Genomic DNA, 15,974 nt, shown 5'->3' with positions numbered 1-15,974 from the left:
TCTTCTTCTTTTCTGATTTTCACATCGGTGGCTACGTCAATAAGCAAAATTGTCGGATTTGGGGCTCAGGAAATCCACACGTTACTGTAGAGAAGCAAATGCATCCACAACGAGTCACTGTTTGGTGCGGTTTTTGGTCTGGCGGCATCATCGAGCCATTTTTTTTCGAAAATGAGCGAGAAGCCGCGGTTACAGTAAATGGCGAGCATTACCGTGACATGCTCAACGAGTTTTTGTTTTCAAAAATTGACATGGACGACATTTGGTTTCAACAGGACGGTGCAACTTGTCACACTGACAAAGTTACACTCAAACTTTTGGCTACCGTTTTTGAAAACCAAATAATCAGCCGAAATTCCGATATCAATTGGCCGCCTCGGAGCTGTTATTTAAGCCCGTTGGACTATTTTTTGTGGGGAGCCTTTAAGGGCAAATGCTATGCGAACCATCCTGAGACGATTGATGCTTTAAAACTCAAAATCGAAGTTGCCATTCATGAAATTGGAGCCCAAGCAATCGGAAATGTGCTTAAAAATTGGGTTGATCGAATGGCCTACTGTAAAGCCAGTCGTGGCAGTCATTTGAACGATATTTTTTTCCATTCATAAATGACAATGTTGAATCTTTAAAATAAAAACAAAAGTTTAAAAAAATATTGATCAGTTTTTTTTTTTTTATAGCCGATTCAAAAAGCAAATTTTACATGGCCCGCCCTATATTTAGTATTGGCGACAGTAAGCATCCCTGTTTGATGCCTGAGTTTGTTTTGAATGTGTGAATCTGAAATGTATGAGCCATTCCATACAACTGGTTTTGTATCGCTGAGTATATTCTCTATGAATTTCACTAGTTTCGTTGCAAGAAATGGGATTAATAATATTACCTTCTAAGAAAAGTGTAATAATATTATTTATTTCTTTGGGCCACTCAGCTTGTCTTATACATGTGGGAATCAGTGTTCCAAATTCCTCAACTTCGGTTATAATTATTAATACATCTACATCAGCCAGGGTTTTAAAAAAACCCGATATATAGACTTTTGTCCATTACTGTATATATCATCGTTACCTCAGATATGTGAACATGTAAAAGTTAAAATGTTGGGAGATCAAGTTCAAAAGTTGATTGCGCTATGAAAATTACAAAGTTTAGTTTCTGATGCACAGAATTATTTGTGGTTTTCTTGTAGGCATGGTGTTCTGGGTTTAGGTGCAACATCCAAAGGCTACTCAAGTCAACCCATTAACTCACTATTGAAAAGTTTATACCTCCATCATAAGGAGGACGATATATTGCATATGTAAACTTCTTCAAGGATTATAGTTTTTATTGCTAATATATATATTTTTTTGTACATAAATATGTATTTTTAAAATTACAAACTAATAGCAATCAATCTTAGGCTCAGCTGTTATAAATGCATTTTTCCATTATTTTCTAGAATAGTAAAGAGCGAGGGCCTTCAACTCTGGCATGAAACATGTGCATAGACTTTAAAGCTTATCGCATTTCACCACCAATTAAGATACGTTTTTTAACCAAACTTTTATTAATTTTTAATTTTAACTCCTATCTAACCTGTCTTACCTACGAAATATTTGATATAAGAAAAATAAGAGTTTTGCACACTTTTATCGTCTACTCTGCATCTACACTGTCTTACTACCGCTGGCCTTTTCTTGCCACCGCTCAAGCTCCCAATTCCGCCATTTTCTTAAACAAAATTGCATAGACGTGATCCAACATTTTATTCCAAGCCACCTTCTGTGCATCAGTCAATTTCGCTGCTTCGCTCAAAACCTCAATAAAGGTGTCTTTCAACTCCAAATAGGATTTCTCAGGTATATGACGTTTGACATGAGTCTTGGCTAGATCCTCCCAAATTTGAGTGACTTTCACCTCGTCAGAGCCGAGCGCATTAATGGAGTTGTCGAAGACGGTCATGATTTTGGTGACGTGCGAACGGAAGCGTTCGTTGCTCTGAAGGGGAACAAAAAAAATTATTTAAAATTGAAAAATAATCAAGTGAATCTTTACGCTCAAATCAGCAACGGGTACATCTTTGAATGGAAAATGTTGCAGATTCTCGGGATACTTGGTGACGTATTTAACAAGTATGGCTGCACCAGAGTCGGTTAGATTAGCTTTTGGCAACTCCCAGCTTTTCTGGATATCAGCGACCTCTTGTGCAGAGAAGCTCATTGTAAGTTAATTTTAGTAAGATTTTTTGTAAGTCTTCAAATTTGTATGTGAGAATCAAAGTGCCTGAAAGAGAATAAAGGAATCAAATAAATATATGTAAATATATATAAAAATCTGATATATATGTATATATCAGAATTCCTAAAAAATTTTGGCGCGTCGGTTAAATTTGTTAAGTTTGAAGTCGCTAATTTGTCATGATTTTGTTGCCCCAATTTTATTTTTTTTTCGCGATGTTGCATATCTTTTCCGTATAATGTTAAATGCAAATATGTTTAGCCATACCAATATTATCATAATAAAGAGAAACGACAATAATTTCTTAAAAAATTGTATTTATTCAAAATCAACACCGGCCCTTGAAACTTAACCACCCTTTATATATATGACTCTATGTATTTCATTTTGAAAACTATAACAAAATTTTCAAAATAAATGGTACTCTTAGTTTTGAGCTTACTTTTACCTCAGCTTTTCATCGGTTAACTATTCCACTTAATATGCGGTGCTGCTCAAAATAATAATGAAAAATATTTCATTTTAATCTTATAACAGGCAAATGTCAAATTACTCCACTATCATAGAACACTCGCTGCCAAAGTTTACAATTCCAAGTAATGCATTTTGCACTTTTTGCACCGAACCGCAACAATTCTTTACAAGTACCTACCTGTTGCTGCTTATATAGCTACTCGCTAATGTTGTTGTGTTGTTGGGTCACTAATCAGTCGTCTACACTGAAACTCACTGACCGCGACTCGCAGGAACTTAAACTTCAAAATTTAATTACCAACAATCACTAATAGTAGTGGCAGATTGCGCCCGCTCAATATAAATTATAGTTGGAAACTGTTTGCCACAGCAGCACAGCAGCAGACTTATAAAGTCTTGGCACCCATTTGTTTGCTTGTTTGGCAGCGCTGCTTTAGCATGCGGCAGTGTCTGTGGTGATGATATTCGTCGCTGTTGGCACCGCTGGCAGAATACGCACTTGATTGCAGAGTGAAAGAAATGAAGTATTCTTCTTATTACTTTCCTCTACGCTTTTCTTTGCAGTATTCTAAGCTTTCAAATGACGTTACGCTCTTTTTATTGGATACAGTCGTTCTTTGTTCTTTTTTTGTCAGTACAAACAGCCGCTTCAGTATTCAAACGCCAGTTTTTTCGTTTTTATGTGCTTAATTTTTCCATTTAAATTGTAACAGATATTAGAATAATAAAAGCAAAAATCATTCTGCTGTACATACAAATCCATACATATTCCTATATACGTGTACAAATAAACAGTAATTAAATATGAAGGAAAAAATATTTTTTACATCACTTACATTTTTTTTTCTTCAATGGAAGCAACACAATCCCCAGATGGTATTAAAGTTAATTCTCTGTTATAAAATTTTTAATTTAATTTTTTTAATAATTTTTTAAGCTACGGGTAGATATTATTGTAGCCCTTGCAGATATCACTGGCACCCAGCAACTGTATGCGAATTTATGATTCTAAGCTGGTGTTGAGCCCTGCACATACTCGCTTTACTAGCCCATTAGTCTAGGTCCAAAAATTTGAAGCAAAAATGAATAATGAGCGAGAATGAGCAACTGCGACCAAACGATCTGATATAGGAAATGTTCAAAAATGAGAATTTTACAAGAGGCGTGGCGATTGTATATTTACCTTAACTGTGCCTGACAAATTTTATGACTTCACTTTCAGCTCTCGAAACCATAAAAAGCCTAAATAATTACATTTAATCAGACAGCATAAGAAGTTTACTTATAAAAAATAAAAATAAAATAAAACCCGTCTGGGTACTAAACCATGTACAAAATAGAGGCAACGAGGCCTTGAGGCGCCCGCTTATTATGTCCAATAATCACTTAGCCAGCGTCTTACAAAGCTGCATCAAGAAACACTTAACAACACTTAAACAAAATATCATCGGAAAATCATACTGAGCCACCAGAGCAACGAAAATGAAATGAAATATGATTAGAAAAAAAGTCTTTGGAAAAGTAGGATCTGGTTTCTGATACAAGTTATTGGCCTATGTTATTGAAGGTAGAAGTTGTTTGGGTTTTGCAACTGAATAATTACCATATAAAATATTTTTGTGACTCTCCCGTAAAATTTCGTATCTGCTATTAATTAAAATTGGGAAATTACATAGCACTATTTCATTAAGGTGGCTTTAGTTTTTCAACATTTGTGTGATATTATACAAGGTGGCGCAAAATGAATCGGAAAATTTATAATTTTTGCTAATGGCGTCGTATGTCAATGATAATTGAAACTTGTGAACTAGGCAACAACAGTATACAAGCAGGCAAGCAATGGAGAGCTTAAAAGTCAAAATAAATACTTTCATAACTCGAAATATATTTATATTTTTTTTAGCAAAAAAGGTATTCAAAAATAAAATTGGATGATTAATATTGCGCCACCTTTTACTACTCATATCTGAACACTAAATTCATGTTAATCTGTGCTACAGTGGCATTGCAGGTATACGTGCAGATTTCCAATGCACTAATGCAGACAACAAAATACTCCCAATAGCTGTTTAAATACAAAACATAAATTCGTATTTTGTATTTTTTTTTTGTGTTTTTTGTGTTTTTTATTTATTTATTGTTAATTTTTTTCTTCTTTTTTAATTCTTAGCTCATCACCTAGTTCCAATGTCATGCGAACTGAGCTGTGTACGTGATCTTGAAGGCATTTCCCAAAAACATTCACCAAATATTCCTATCCCACCCACTTTCACATACTGATATGTATTTATGAATGCGCATGTGTATGTATTTGTCATACACAAAAAACTATAAATGCAATCTTCCCTTGTAACTGACTGAATGTATTCAAATGCAGACAAATGATGCGCGCGGGAGAGCATTGCGTGTGAAGATAAAAAAATATCAAATCTACAATTTTTTTCCTCAAGTGCTGTTCAATTTTGCTTGTTGCTAATGGTAATTACTTGCCTGAATTCAGAGTCATTTTTTTGGCAAATTTGTCAACAACGACAGAATTTTCAAAAATTTAGATTGAATAGATGTTTAACATGTTGGCGGTGCAATCGAAGCAATGATTAAAAATGTATTCACTACTACACACACTAGTAGACATATAACCTTCCCGGTACGGAAAATTTAAACTAGGCAAAAAAATATGTGGCTAGGGTGACTTTGTCAGGTGTAAACCACTTCACAAATCGCATCGGTAGTAGTGACATTTGTGCGCACTGTGTGAGTCAAATGCAAAGTGGAAGTCAAAAAAAATGCCTTATGGTGGTCACCAAGAACGTTGACTTCAGCTTATAAACTAATAAATTGCTGGTTTGAGTCCAACTGAAGCGAGAATTTATTTTTCAAATTAAGAAAATATACAAGTAAATTTTAAATATTTATACAAAATATAGTTGTAAGTAAAATTGTGGTAGTCATAGTCATATTGCGGTCATATTTGTAAGACTCTGCTTGATGATATATAGACAAATCGCTCTTTTGCTGGAAGAACTCCAATATCAAAGAAAAGTTGGTATTTATTTTAAATTTAAATACATAAATGACCACCAGCTCTTCTTTTATGATATGTAAAAAGTTCGTGACGATATTTATGGAAATTATTAATATTATATTTCTTGCCGGTCGTAGCCGAATGGGCGGGTGCGTGGCTAGCATTCAAGAGTGCGTAGTTTCGAATTTCCGTGCATTAAACAGTAGAATGATAGAAAAAGTTGTTCTAATAGCGAACGCTACGTGGAAGACAATGGTAAACCTCCGAGTGTATTCCTGCCATGAAAAAGCGTCTCTTAAAAGTCATAAAAAACCATTTGCCGTTCCGAGTCGGCTTGAAAGTGCAAGTCTTTCCGTATGTGGAGCAACATCAAGACGCACGCCACAAATATGAGGAGGAGCTCGGCCTAACCCCTGACAGAAGTGTACGCGCTAATTATTTGTTTAATTTTTTTATTAATATTTATGAAAAGTTTCCACCCTCGTAAAAGAGGTGTCGCTGCAGATACTATTTTTGTATTCGTTCTGGTAATATACCGGGGATTTGAAGGTGTAAATGTGTGGTCTGGATCGCAGTAGTTGACATTCGTTTGAAGCGTAAAGATCCTTTTTTATGTGACGTCAAAAATGTCTACGTTCGTCCCGAAAAAACTGTATTTGCGGGAAGTAATGCTTCATTATAGCCTTTTAAAGAAAAGTGTAGCTGAAACGTGTCGTATATTGATCAATATTTACGGTAAGCACGCTCCAGCAAATACAACCTGTAAAGAGTGGTTTCGACGCTTCCAAAGTGTCAATTTCGACTTGACTGTCTGAGTGATAAAGATCGCGAAGGGGCACCGAACAATTTCAAAGATATTCAACTACAACAATTGTCGGATGAAGACGCATGTCGAACCCTTAATGATATGTCTAAAAAGTGGGATGTTGACAGACCAACCGTCGGTAAACGTTTGCACGCGATGGGAATGGTCCAGAAAGCATGCGTGAGATGCTTCTTGAACGGCAGAAAAGAAAAGGTTTTGTTCATCGCGTCGTCTCTGTAGATGAAAAATGGATCTATTATGATAACCCTAAGCGTCGAAAATGTTGGAGCCTATCAGGTGATTCAGGTCCATTATTATTTGTATTTTGACTTTGCCCGATCTAGTTAATGTAATATGACATTTTTTTTATTTTTAAAAAGTTTGCTATTGCATTTTCCTTAATTTTTTCTTAATTTTTTATTATTTTCACGCATTTTTTACTTTTAATTGAATAAAAGTAGTTTTCCAAACTAAATATATGGCATTTTTAATTGGTTACATTTTTGCGATTGCCGGAACCTGCAATCAGTGGAAATTCAAATCCCAAATCGAAAATCGGATTACCTCCAACGCTTGCAACTAAGGCAAAAGCAATCCAAATGGAGTGTAAGACTCTGCCCCAGACTTGTAAATATTGAGGAATTTATACGGCTTTGTAGCAACTCAGCTAAGATTGAAATTACTAAAATCTAAGAGAGAAAATGCGTGTACATTCGTCCTCCTCTTGAATTTTGAGGCTGCCATAATTATAAAGGGTCTTTCAAAAGATGCGCCTTGACATTCTTTTAAAATAAAACATATAATTTAAATGTCCGCCAATAGCACGTCAAACTGGTAAAATCCGCCAAACTGTCGATTAATGACTGCCTAATTGTTGAGAACGTGGAATTATCGATGTTGAAGGTTGTTCAATCGTTTTTTGAGCTACAGCGGCAAAATCCTCAACAGAGCATCTAGCTTTTGGTCGGCCAGCCCGTTTTCTATACTCAACAGAACCACTTTCTTGAAATTTTTTCACCAAACTTTGAATTATCAACTCATTCGGAGGATTATTTCCACCAAAAGAAGACACGAATTTTGCGATCTTTTGTTCAAAAAGATCGACCATTACCATAATAAGTTTCAATAATTTTAACGCGTTGTTCTATCGTGTAAGTTTGTACATCTGTCACACATCTTTTTGACCAATGTCAAAGTTGATATACAAGAAGGTACTATCTAGAAATTCTTTACTACTAAGATCTAAGCGTCACTTTCGCAGGACCCTTTATGTGTTCCTGCCAAAATAAATCTTCAAAGTAAGCAGATGCAAAGATGTTAATATGAATGCGCACAAAATAAGACACCTGATCGCAAAAACATTATCTACGAGGTGGTTGTTTGACGCCAGCAAACATTGGCGAAAATATCAGCGGTGAAGAATAAATGTAACTACTCGTTAAATGAAATAATAAGAGACCAAATTCTATTAGAAAAATACGTCTTATTCTAGTTTTTTTTCATTTTTTGATAGGTTTTACCACTACCTACAGTCGACGATTTCCAATTGGGGTGCTCGCAACCATTTCTCATGGTGAAAAAAAACGAAGTTAACCAAAAAAGTTGCTTACCACAACTTTTCATTTCTTTTAGCGTTCTTCTAAATATTCTTGCTTTTATGTTTATTTTTTGTGCCAGCAAATTTGGATATACCTACATATGTATGTACATATTTTTACTTTCGAGTGTCGTGCTCTTGTGACTCGTGTGCGGACGTGATGAATGCCAGAAACTGAACTATCTATTAACAAATGTTTTCTCGCAAAAAGCAATGCCTCCAGCTCCCCTACGTCGCCACTCTCTGCGGCAATTGGACTTCACTGAAGCTCTAGCCATCTATTGTATGCCAATTTTGAGCGTTTAGAAAAAATAAACGGCAAACAGCATATTATTGTGCACGAATAAGTGATAAATACGATGTGGTGCTACTAAATTATGAGACTGGCGCTGAAGGCATTTTAAATTGAATTCATAATGCATATTTACTTAAAAACTTCTGGATTGGTCCACGGAAACTGAAGCACTGAACTTTTTCAAGCCAAATTCAAGACAAATTTTCAAATATTTTCTACCATTAAAAGCAGGCTTTTTTACCATTAAAAGTAGGAAAAAAACAAAAGTGGAAGAGAGAAAGAGCTACACTGGAAGCCTCGATATAGGGAAGTTGAAGTGGTTGGACAATTGCTTCGTTAAGTCTATATGTAGTTGGGCTATATAGAGGACCCTCAATGCAACGAAATATGCAAATTTTTTTAAATTCATTATAAGCATAGTTTCGCTGAATTTTCTTTTCTTTTAGCTTGTACAAATGTCCAGATGAAACAATAAATAAAAATATACACTGGAGCTGTTTGATTGCAATTTAGGCTTCCCTAGCGTTTATCCAGAATTCGAAATATACAGACCTTTAAGTCTTTTTAAAACTTTTATAGAGACTTTTGCTAACGGAACTTTAATCGTCAATATATTAATTTGAGGAAAAAGAAATCCATTATTTTTGGTTAAAACTTTTGCGCAAATGGTTTAAAACTGTTTTATGGTCGATCTTTAGCTCTTGGGCGATGCTATCACTACTAACATGCCGGTAAACTTCTATTATTTCTATGATTTTATCGACATCATCGACATTGTCTTTAACATCAAAAATGTCTGAACGGAATCGAGGAAACCAAAATTGCACGTAATTTACTGTTACAGTATCAGCAGCATAAAACCATTCACAATTTCAGCGGCCTTGCTTGCGTTTTCGCCTTTATCAAAAACAAAAAACTGTAAAATATATATTACCAAATTTTCTCTTTATTGCCTTCCATTGGTAACACCCTGTAACTCACAACTAAATGAAAAATAATGGATTTCTTTTTCCCCAAACTAATATTACAAAGGTTTGGTTGCACAATATTTCTTCATAACATCTATGGACTATTTCGGATACGGACTAATGCAGGAAATGCAGAGAGGATGTTGGGGAAACTTTAAAACACCTTCTGTGCGTTTGTCCGGCATTATTAAAAACGCGTTCAAAATGCCTGCGAGCACAATTGTTGGAGGGTCTGGAGGACTTCTCAAAAGCGGATCTCCCAGCTCTGTTTAGATTTGCCAAAATACATCCTACATGATATCTACTTTCAGTATTCATACCGGTCGGTCTCCATCTGGTATCGCTAGGGACCAAAAGGTGGCTTATTGCCAACCAGGCTAACCTAACCCATGGACTATTTTGCATCAAATCTATGGAAGCATTCGCAAGGATGCATTTTTGTCAAGGTACTCAGCAAAAGTTTCGTCTTTTGAGTTTTTCATTTTATGAAGGCTCGTTATACCGAGGTTTCACTGTATAAAAATGTCAAAACGCGGAAAATATACATATAAATTTTACTTATATGGATGAATTTGTTGTTAATTGAATATTTTAAATAAATACAGAAATCTAATAGAAAGCCGGAAATCATTTTCAAATTTGCAGATACGTGGCCTCGAACATTTACTATGAAAGTATTTTAGGAACATCAAGAAAACAAAGTAATCGACACCCTGTATAAACAGTCAAATCGACTTTTAAATACACATAGCTTCTTTTTTTTAAATTGGCCGATTTTTATATTAAATGAGCTATTGGAAGACACTAAAAATGCTACCTGTTCTCCCAAAAAATGATTATCCTATCATAACAAACACAAATTTTGTGAATATTTTTCTAAATTTCAACACTAAATGTCGTAGAAATAAACTCAGTCAAGAATAATGAGATTTTCACCCAATAGACAAACCTTGAGAATAAAATGTAAAATTGACCTAGACCTCATTTATAAGCCATTCATAGACGTAAAAGACGAATTAGCTTTCTCCACAGGGTACCGAAATGATTTTGTTTACCTCCCTGAAATAATCTCACAGTAAGTGCTAAAAAGCGATTCGAACATTTTTTTTTTTTTCTTGTGGATGTAGGCCTTATGTATCTGCCTCCAAAAAAAAGGATGTTCATCACCAGGAAATCGAATTTCACATTTCTGGCAATTTTTAGTAGAAAAAAGAACACTAATTCCGCCAATATTTTCAAATATGCTGCCATATTGAATTCAATATAATTATTTTTGAAAGGCTAATTTTAGTTTTGTAATCAGAGGTATCACGAAACTCCAGATAACAAGCAAATCCATTTAAATTTTAAAAATGATGTTAGCAATTTTTTGAAAATCTGACATCAAGCCCATAATCGGCGTCCTTCGAATTTCGCGAGTTGCAAGGCATAACAACAATGTAATTATGTAAATTTCTTAAATTGTTTATAAATAATTCTTACAATTTATTTTACTAAATTTAAAAAAGAAAAATATTTTACATTTTTTTCAACTCAACAAAAATTGATATTTTTACTGCTAAGAGTACATACAATGAAAAAACTAGGAAAATAAAGCAGTATACATTTTTTAAGAAAATATTGACATTTTTCCATTTCTTGGCTTATTTTGTGTCCCTCTAAGAAATAATTAATGACATTTTTTTACTAAATAATTAGAGAGATTCATGGGACATTTTATAGGGTTTGCCACACCATTGAAAATTGACCGATTCAAAATAAACACGTAAGGTGGCCTAAATTTTGTTCGGATACGTTTGAGCGTCACTTAGTAAAATTAAAGTTGGACTGGCTGTTAATTTTTGCAATAAATCAAATTCATAGGCAATGAGGGTTACCGTTTGTTATATAACACAGACGGGCAGATATTTAGTCTTAATATATTAAAAAGTGGGCATAGTTATATGCATATTCGAAAAGTTCTTACAGGACTGGCGGGATCATCGGTCCTTATTTCTTTCGAAATGAGGAAGGAGCAGCCGTTACGGTGAATGGCAAACGCTGACTGAATTTTGTTTCCAAAAATTAATAACCTAAACATCGACGACATCTGGTTCCATCAAAATGGTGCAATGACAAGTTCCTTAGCTCGCTTATCAATTGATTTGGCCAGATTTACTGGAAAAAGTAGTAAAAAAATCGACTGATCGAATAGACCATGCAACTCGTAGCCTCGACGAATATATGCCGGGTATAATTTTCACAAACTAAATGCCATGAAAATATTTAGCAGATTATAGTAAAAAAAGTAGTTGGGCTGCCAGTTGCGGTCTCAGGGTCAACTCTGACAAAACGGAGTCGATGCTATTCACCAGGAAATACAAGCCTCCGCCTTTTAAGCTTCCAAGACTAAACAACCAGTGTCTTACACTCGTATCGGAAATCAAGTATCTTGGTGTAATACTTGACCCCAAGCTCCACTGGAAGCTGCACATAGAAAATCGAGTTAAGAAGGCCAGCATAACCTTCTACGCCTGTAAATCTATGTTCGGCGAAAAATGGGGTCTCAAGCCATGTGTCGTACTTTGGATGTACAACTTAGTGGTCCTGCCAATTTTGACATATGGCTGCCTAGTTTGGTGGGTAGCTCTTCATAAAGGCTACAACACCACTAAACTAGAGAGAGTGCAGAGAACTGCATGTGAGGGCATCACTGGTGCTTGTAGAACATATCCCACTGCTGCGCTCAACGTTATTCTGCACTTACTTCCTGTAGATCTGCAGGTTAAATCCATTGCTGCTCAGAGCGCTTTTAGGTTGAAGGAGCTTGGCCTCTGGCAACAATTTCCTGTAGGACATAGTAGCATCTTGAAGCAGATCTCCCCTTCCTTCTCTGTTCTTCGCACTGATTTCTCCATCCGCAAACTGTTATTTGCGGGTTGTGCTAGGGCTATCTTTCCGAGCAGGCAAGACTGGAAGGAGGGGAGAGCCGGCACGGATATATAATAGGACTATGAATAAGTTCGTGCGGTTTTTTTCGAAATTTGAAACTTTATTGACGTAAAATGGTTACAAATTTAATATTCAAAATATTGTCCATCGCTTACTACTACTTTTTCCCATCTTTCTGGCAATTCACGGATTCCCTTTGTGAAAAATTCGGTCGGTTTTGCCGCAATCCACGAATCGATCCATTTTTTGACTTCATCGTAATTACGGAAGTGCTGGTCAGCCAGGCCATGTTGCATCGATCGGAAGAGATAGTAATCGGATGGCGCAAGGTCTGGACTATACGGCGGGTGGGGTAGGAGATCCCATTTGAGCGTTTCTAAGTATGTTTTGACCACTTGTGCAACATGTGGCCGAGCATTGTCATGTTGCAAAATAACTTTGTCGTGTCTATCGGCGTATTGCGGCCGTTTTTCTCGCAGTGCTCGGCTCAAACGCATCAATTGTCGTCGGTAGACATCCCCCGTAATCGTTTCATTTGGTTTCAGTAGCTCATAATACACAACACCCAGCTGGTCCCACCAGATACACAGCATAACCTTCAGGCCATGAATATTCTGCGCCGACGTCGATGTTGAAGCATGGCCAGGGTATCCATACGTTGCCCGACGTTTTGGATTGTCGTAATGGACCCACTTTTCATCGCCAGTCACAATTCGATGCAAAAAATCCTTTCTTTTGTGCCGTTGAAGCAGTTGTTCGCATGCCATAAAACGGCGTTCAACGTCTCTTGGCTTCAATTCATACGGCACCCAATGGCCTACCTTTCGGATCATTCCCATGGCTTTTAAACGTTTGGAAATGGTTGATTGATCAACTCCCAAAGTTTTTGCAACCTCTTCTTGCGTTTGAGCCGGATCTTGATCGAGCAATTCCTCCAATTCGGTATCCATGAACTTTGGCGGCGCACCCTCGCGTTCTTCGTCTTCCAAGCCAAAATCACCACTTTTAAAGCGTGCAAACCACTTCTGGCACGTTCGCTCAGATAGAGCATGCTCACCATAAACTTCCACCAAGATACGATGACTTTCGGCTGCTTTTTTCTTCATATTAAAATAATGAAGAAGAATTCCCCGCAAAAACACATTATTTGGCACGAAATTCGACATTTTCAAGTGTGGTAAAAATATTGTTGTTTACGCTTCAAATAAAAAACTTATACTGACGTTTGTGCCTTACGACAGTAGCTCTCCAATGAATGTTTGGAAATGTGGATCGATGGAATAATAATCAAGTTACGCCATCTGTTGTAAAACCGTAACGAACTTATTCATAGTCCTATTAGGTACATCCGTCTTCACTGACTGATCCAAGATGGAATCTGGGGTGGGAGCGGGGTTTTTTTCTAAATCAGCCAGCATTTCGGTCTGCTTTAAACTGCCGGAAACGAGCAGCGTTTTTCAAGCAGAGGTCTTCGCGATCTTCCGCAAGCCAAGGCCCTGTCGTCGCCGTATTCCAGTTCTCTTCTGGTGAACTCCTGTAAGGAGGAACTCAAACATCTCGATCGAGCAGGAAACATCTCCCTTACCTGGGTTCCTGGGCACAGGAATATAGAGGGAAATGACATTGCCGACGAGCTTGCCAGGGCGGTGTCGCCAGAACCGGTTTCAGCTGTCCCCCCTCTCTGACATGGGCGTCCCTTTGTCCGTTGTTAAAGGGAAACTACACAATTTCTTTCTAAAAAAAGCGCAAGACGAGGTCGGTCTCATCCTGCCCTATTTCGAAAACACTATGGCCCCAATACGATAGAAACAGAACGCTTAAGGTGATGGGAATCCCCCGCCATTCAATTTCCAAACTCATTGCGGTGTTCACTGGTCACTGGGTGATCGGTACTCATGCGGAGAAGCTTGGAATTCCGTACAGCCCCTATTGCAAAAGCTGTGGGGATCCTGCATAGAAAGAGACTGTTGCACACTTTCTCTGCAAATGTCCGACTTTGGCGGCTAGGCGCTTGAGATTCCTTAGCATGCCCTTTGCGGATGACTTGAAGCAATTCTCCAGCCTAGATCCCTTTTCTCTCCTCCACTACATCAACAGCACTGGATGGCTGTAGAGTGTTTTCTCTTCCCAAAAATATTTCTTTGCACAGGTAATGGTCCACATTATGGCATCAAAAAGTGTCTCATAAAAAATAAATGCCATTTAGAATCGACTTGAAACTGTAGGTCCCTCCATCTGTGGAACAACATCAACACTCATACCACATATAGGAGGAAGAGCTCGGCCAAACACCCAGAAAGGGTGTACGCGCCAATTATATATATATATATAACGGGTGATCAATCATGAGGTGCTTTTTTCAATAGTTAAAAAAAACAAAAATGTAAATTATGTTCAAAACCTTTATTTATCATTTGAAAGGACATTCTTTGACATTTACTTTTTGAATATGACTTCATTCAAATGTTGGTCGCAACTACGCTTAAGGTGGTCCATTCTGAAGGTCCAATTTTCAATCACTCGTTCGAGCATTTCGACTGGTATGTCGTGAATAACACGCGTAATGTTGGCTTCCAGAGCTTCAATCGTAGCTGGTTTATCAGCATAGACCTTGGACTTCACGAATCCCCAAAGGTGTGATATCACAAGATCTTGGTGGCCAACTCACAGGTCCTAAACGTGAAATCAGCTGCTCTCCGAAATGACTTCTCAATAAAGTCATTGTTTCACGAGCTGTATGGCCAGTGGCTCCGTCTTGTTGAAACCAAATGTCGTAGAGATCATTAGATTCAATTTCAGGTAGCAAAAAGTCCGATATCATGGTACGGTAGCGAGCACCATTCACAGTTACGTTGCGGCCATCATCATTTTTGAAAAAATATGGACCGATGATTCCACCAGCCCATAAACCACACCAGACCGTTGTTTTCTCTGGGTGTAAAGGTAGCTCTTGAACCTGTTCTGGTTGCTCTTCATCCCAAATACGGCAATTTTGCTTATTGACGTAACCATTGAGCCAGAAATGCGCCTCATCGCTGAACAAAATTTTGCTCGAAAACAGCGGATCTTCTTCAATCTTTTCAAGAGCCCAATCAGCAAAACGGTGACGTGCAGGAAGGTCATTTGGCTTTAGTTCTTGTACGAGCTGTATTTTGTATGCTTTTAAATGAAGATCCTTCCGTAAAATTGACCAAGTTGTTCCATACGACAGTCCAAGTTGCTGAGAACGGTGCCGAATCGATTCATCGCGGTTTTCACGTACACTTTCTGCTACTGCCGCTATATTCTCAATGCTTCTTGCTGGACGTGGTCTATTCGGTCGAGAATTATCCACCAATGAATATTCGGAATCAAATTTGTTGATGGTATGTCGAATAGTGTTTAAGGCAGGCCGATTATGTTGACCATAATGCGGTCTAAGCGCACGAAAAACATTTGTCACAGAACGCTGATTTTCATAATACAGTTGAACAATTTGTAGACGTTGTTGCGGTGTGAGTCTTTCCATGATGAAATGCCAAACGCTGTTCAACAAATCCACGATGACAGTTTGCCACAACTCGCGCGCGATCTGTAAAAAAAACGCAAATGAAAAAAACTCCTCTTAATTGATCACCCGTTATTATCATTTTAAATTCTCAAACTGTTTTGAAAAAACA

At 37.2% G+C, this 15,974-nt stretch overlaps 1 protein-coding gene across 1 annotated transcript; it reads right to left on the bottom strand.

Moving 5' to 3' along the window:
* Positions 1 to 1,306: 1,306 nt before the first annotated feature.
* Positions 1,307 to 3,127, bottom strand: LOC128857738 (cytoglobin-1-like). Its single transcript, XM_054093485.1, has 3 exons — positions 2,873 to 3,127; positions 2,038 to 2,265; positions 1,307 to 1,980 (listed from the first exon to the last, which is right to left on the bottom strand). Exons 2-3 carry the CDS (start codon positions 2,200 to 2,202, stop codon positions 1,690 to 1,692), a joined length of 456 nt encoding a protein of 151 aa, XP_053949460.1. The 5' UTR covers positions 2,203 to 2,265; positions 2,873 to 3,127; the 3' UTR covers positions 1,307 to 1,689.
* Positions 3,128 to 15,974: the final 12,847 nt, after the last annotated feature.

Source organism: Anastrepha ludens, chromosome 2 (genome assembly GCF_028408465.1).
Source record: "Anastrepha ludens isolate Willacy chromosome 2, idAnaLude1.1, whole genome shotgun sequence".
Taxonomy (NCBI): domain Eukaryota; kingdom Metazoa; phylum Arthropoda; class Insecta; order Diptera; family Tephritidae; genus Anastrepha; species Anastrepha ludens.
The sequence above is the reverse complement of the archived record's forward strand: the minus strand, read 5'-3'. Positions and strand labels throughout refer to the sequence as shown.

Bases quoted from the DNA above. Each gene is read 5' to 3' on its own strand.
- LOC128857738 (XM_054093485.1), bottom strand. From the start codon at position 2,202: ATGAGCTTCTCTGCACAAGAGGTCGCTGATATCCAGAAAAGCTGGGAG. The intron at 1,981-2,037 runs GTAAAGATTCAC...GTTCCCCTTCAG, and splicing joins TACCCGTTGCTGATTTGAGC to AGCAACGAACGCTTCCGTTC.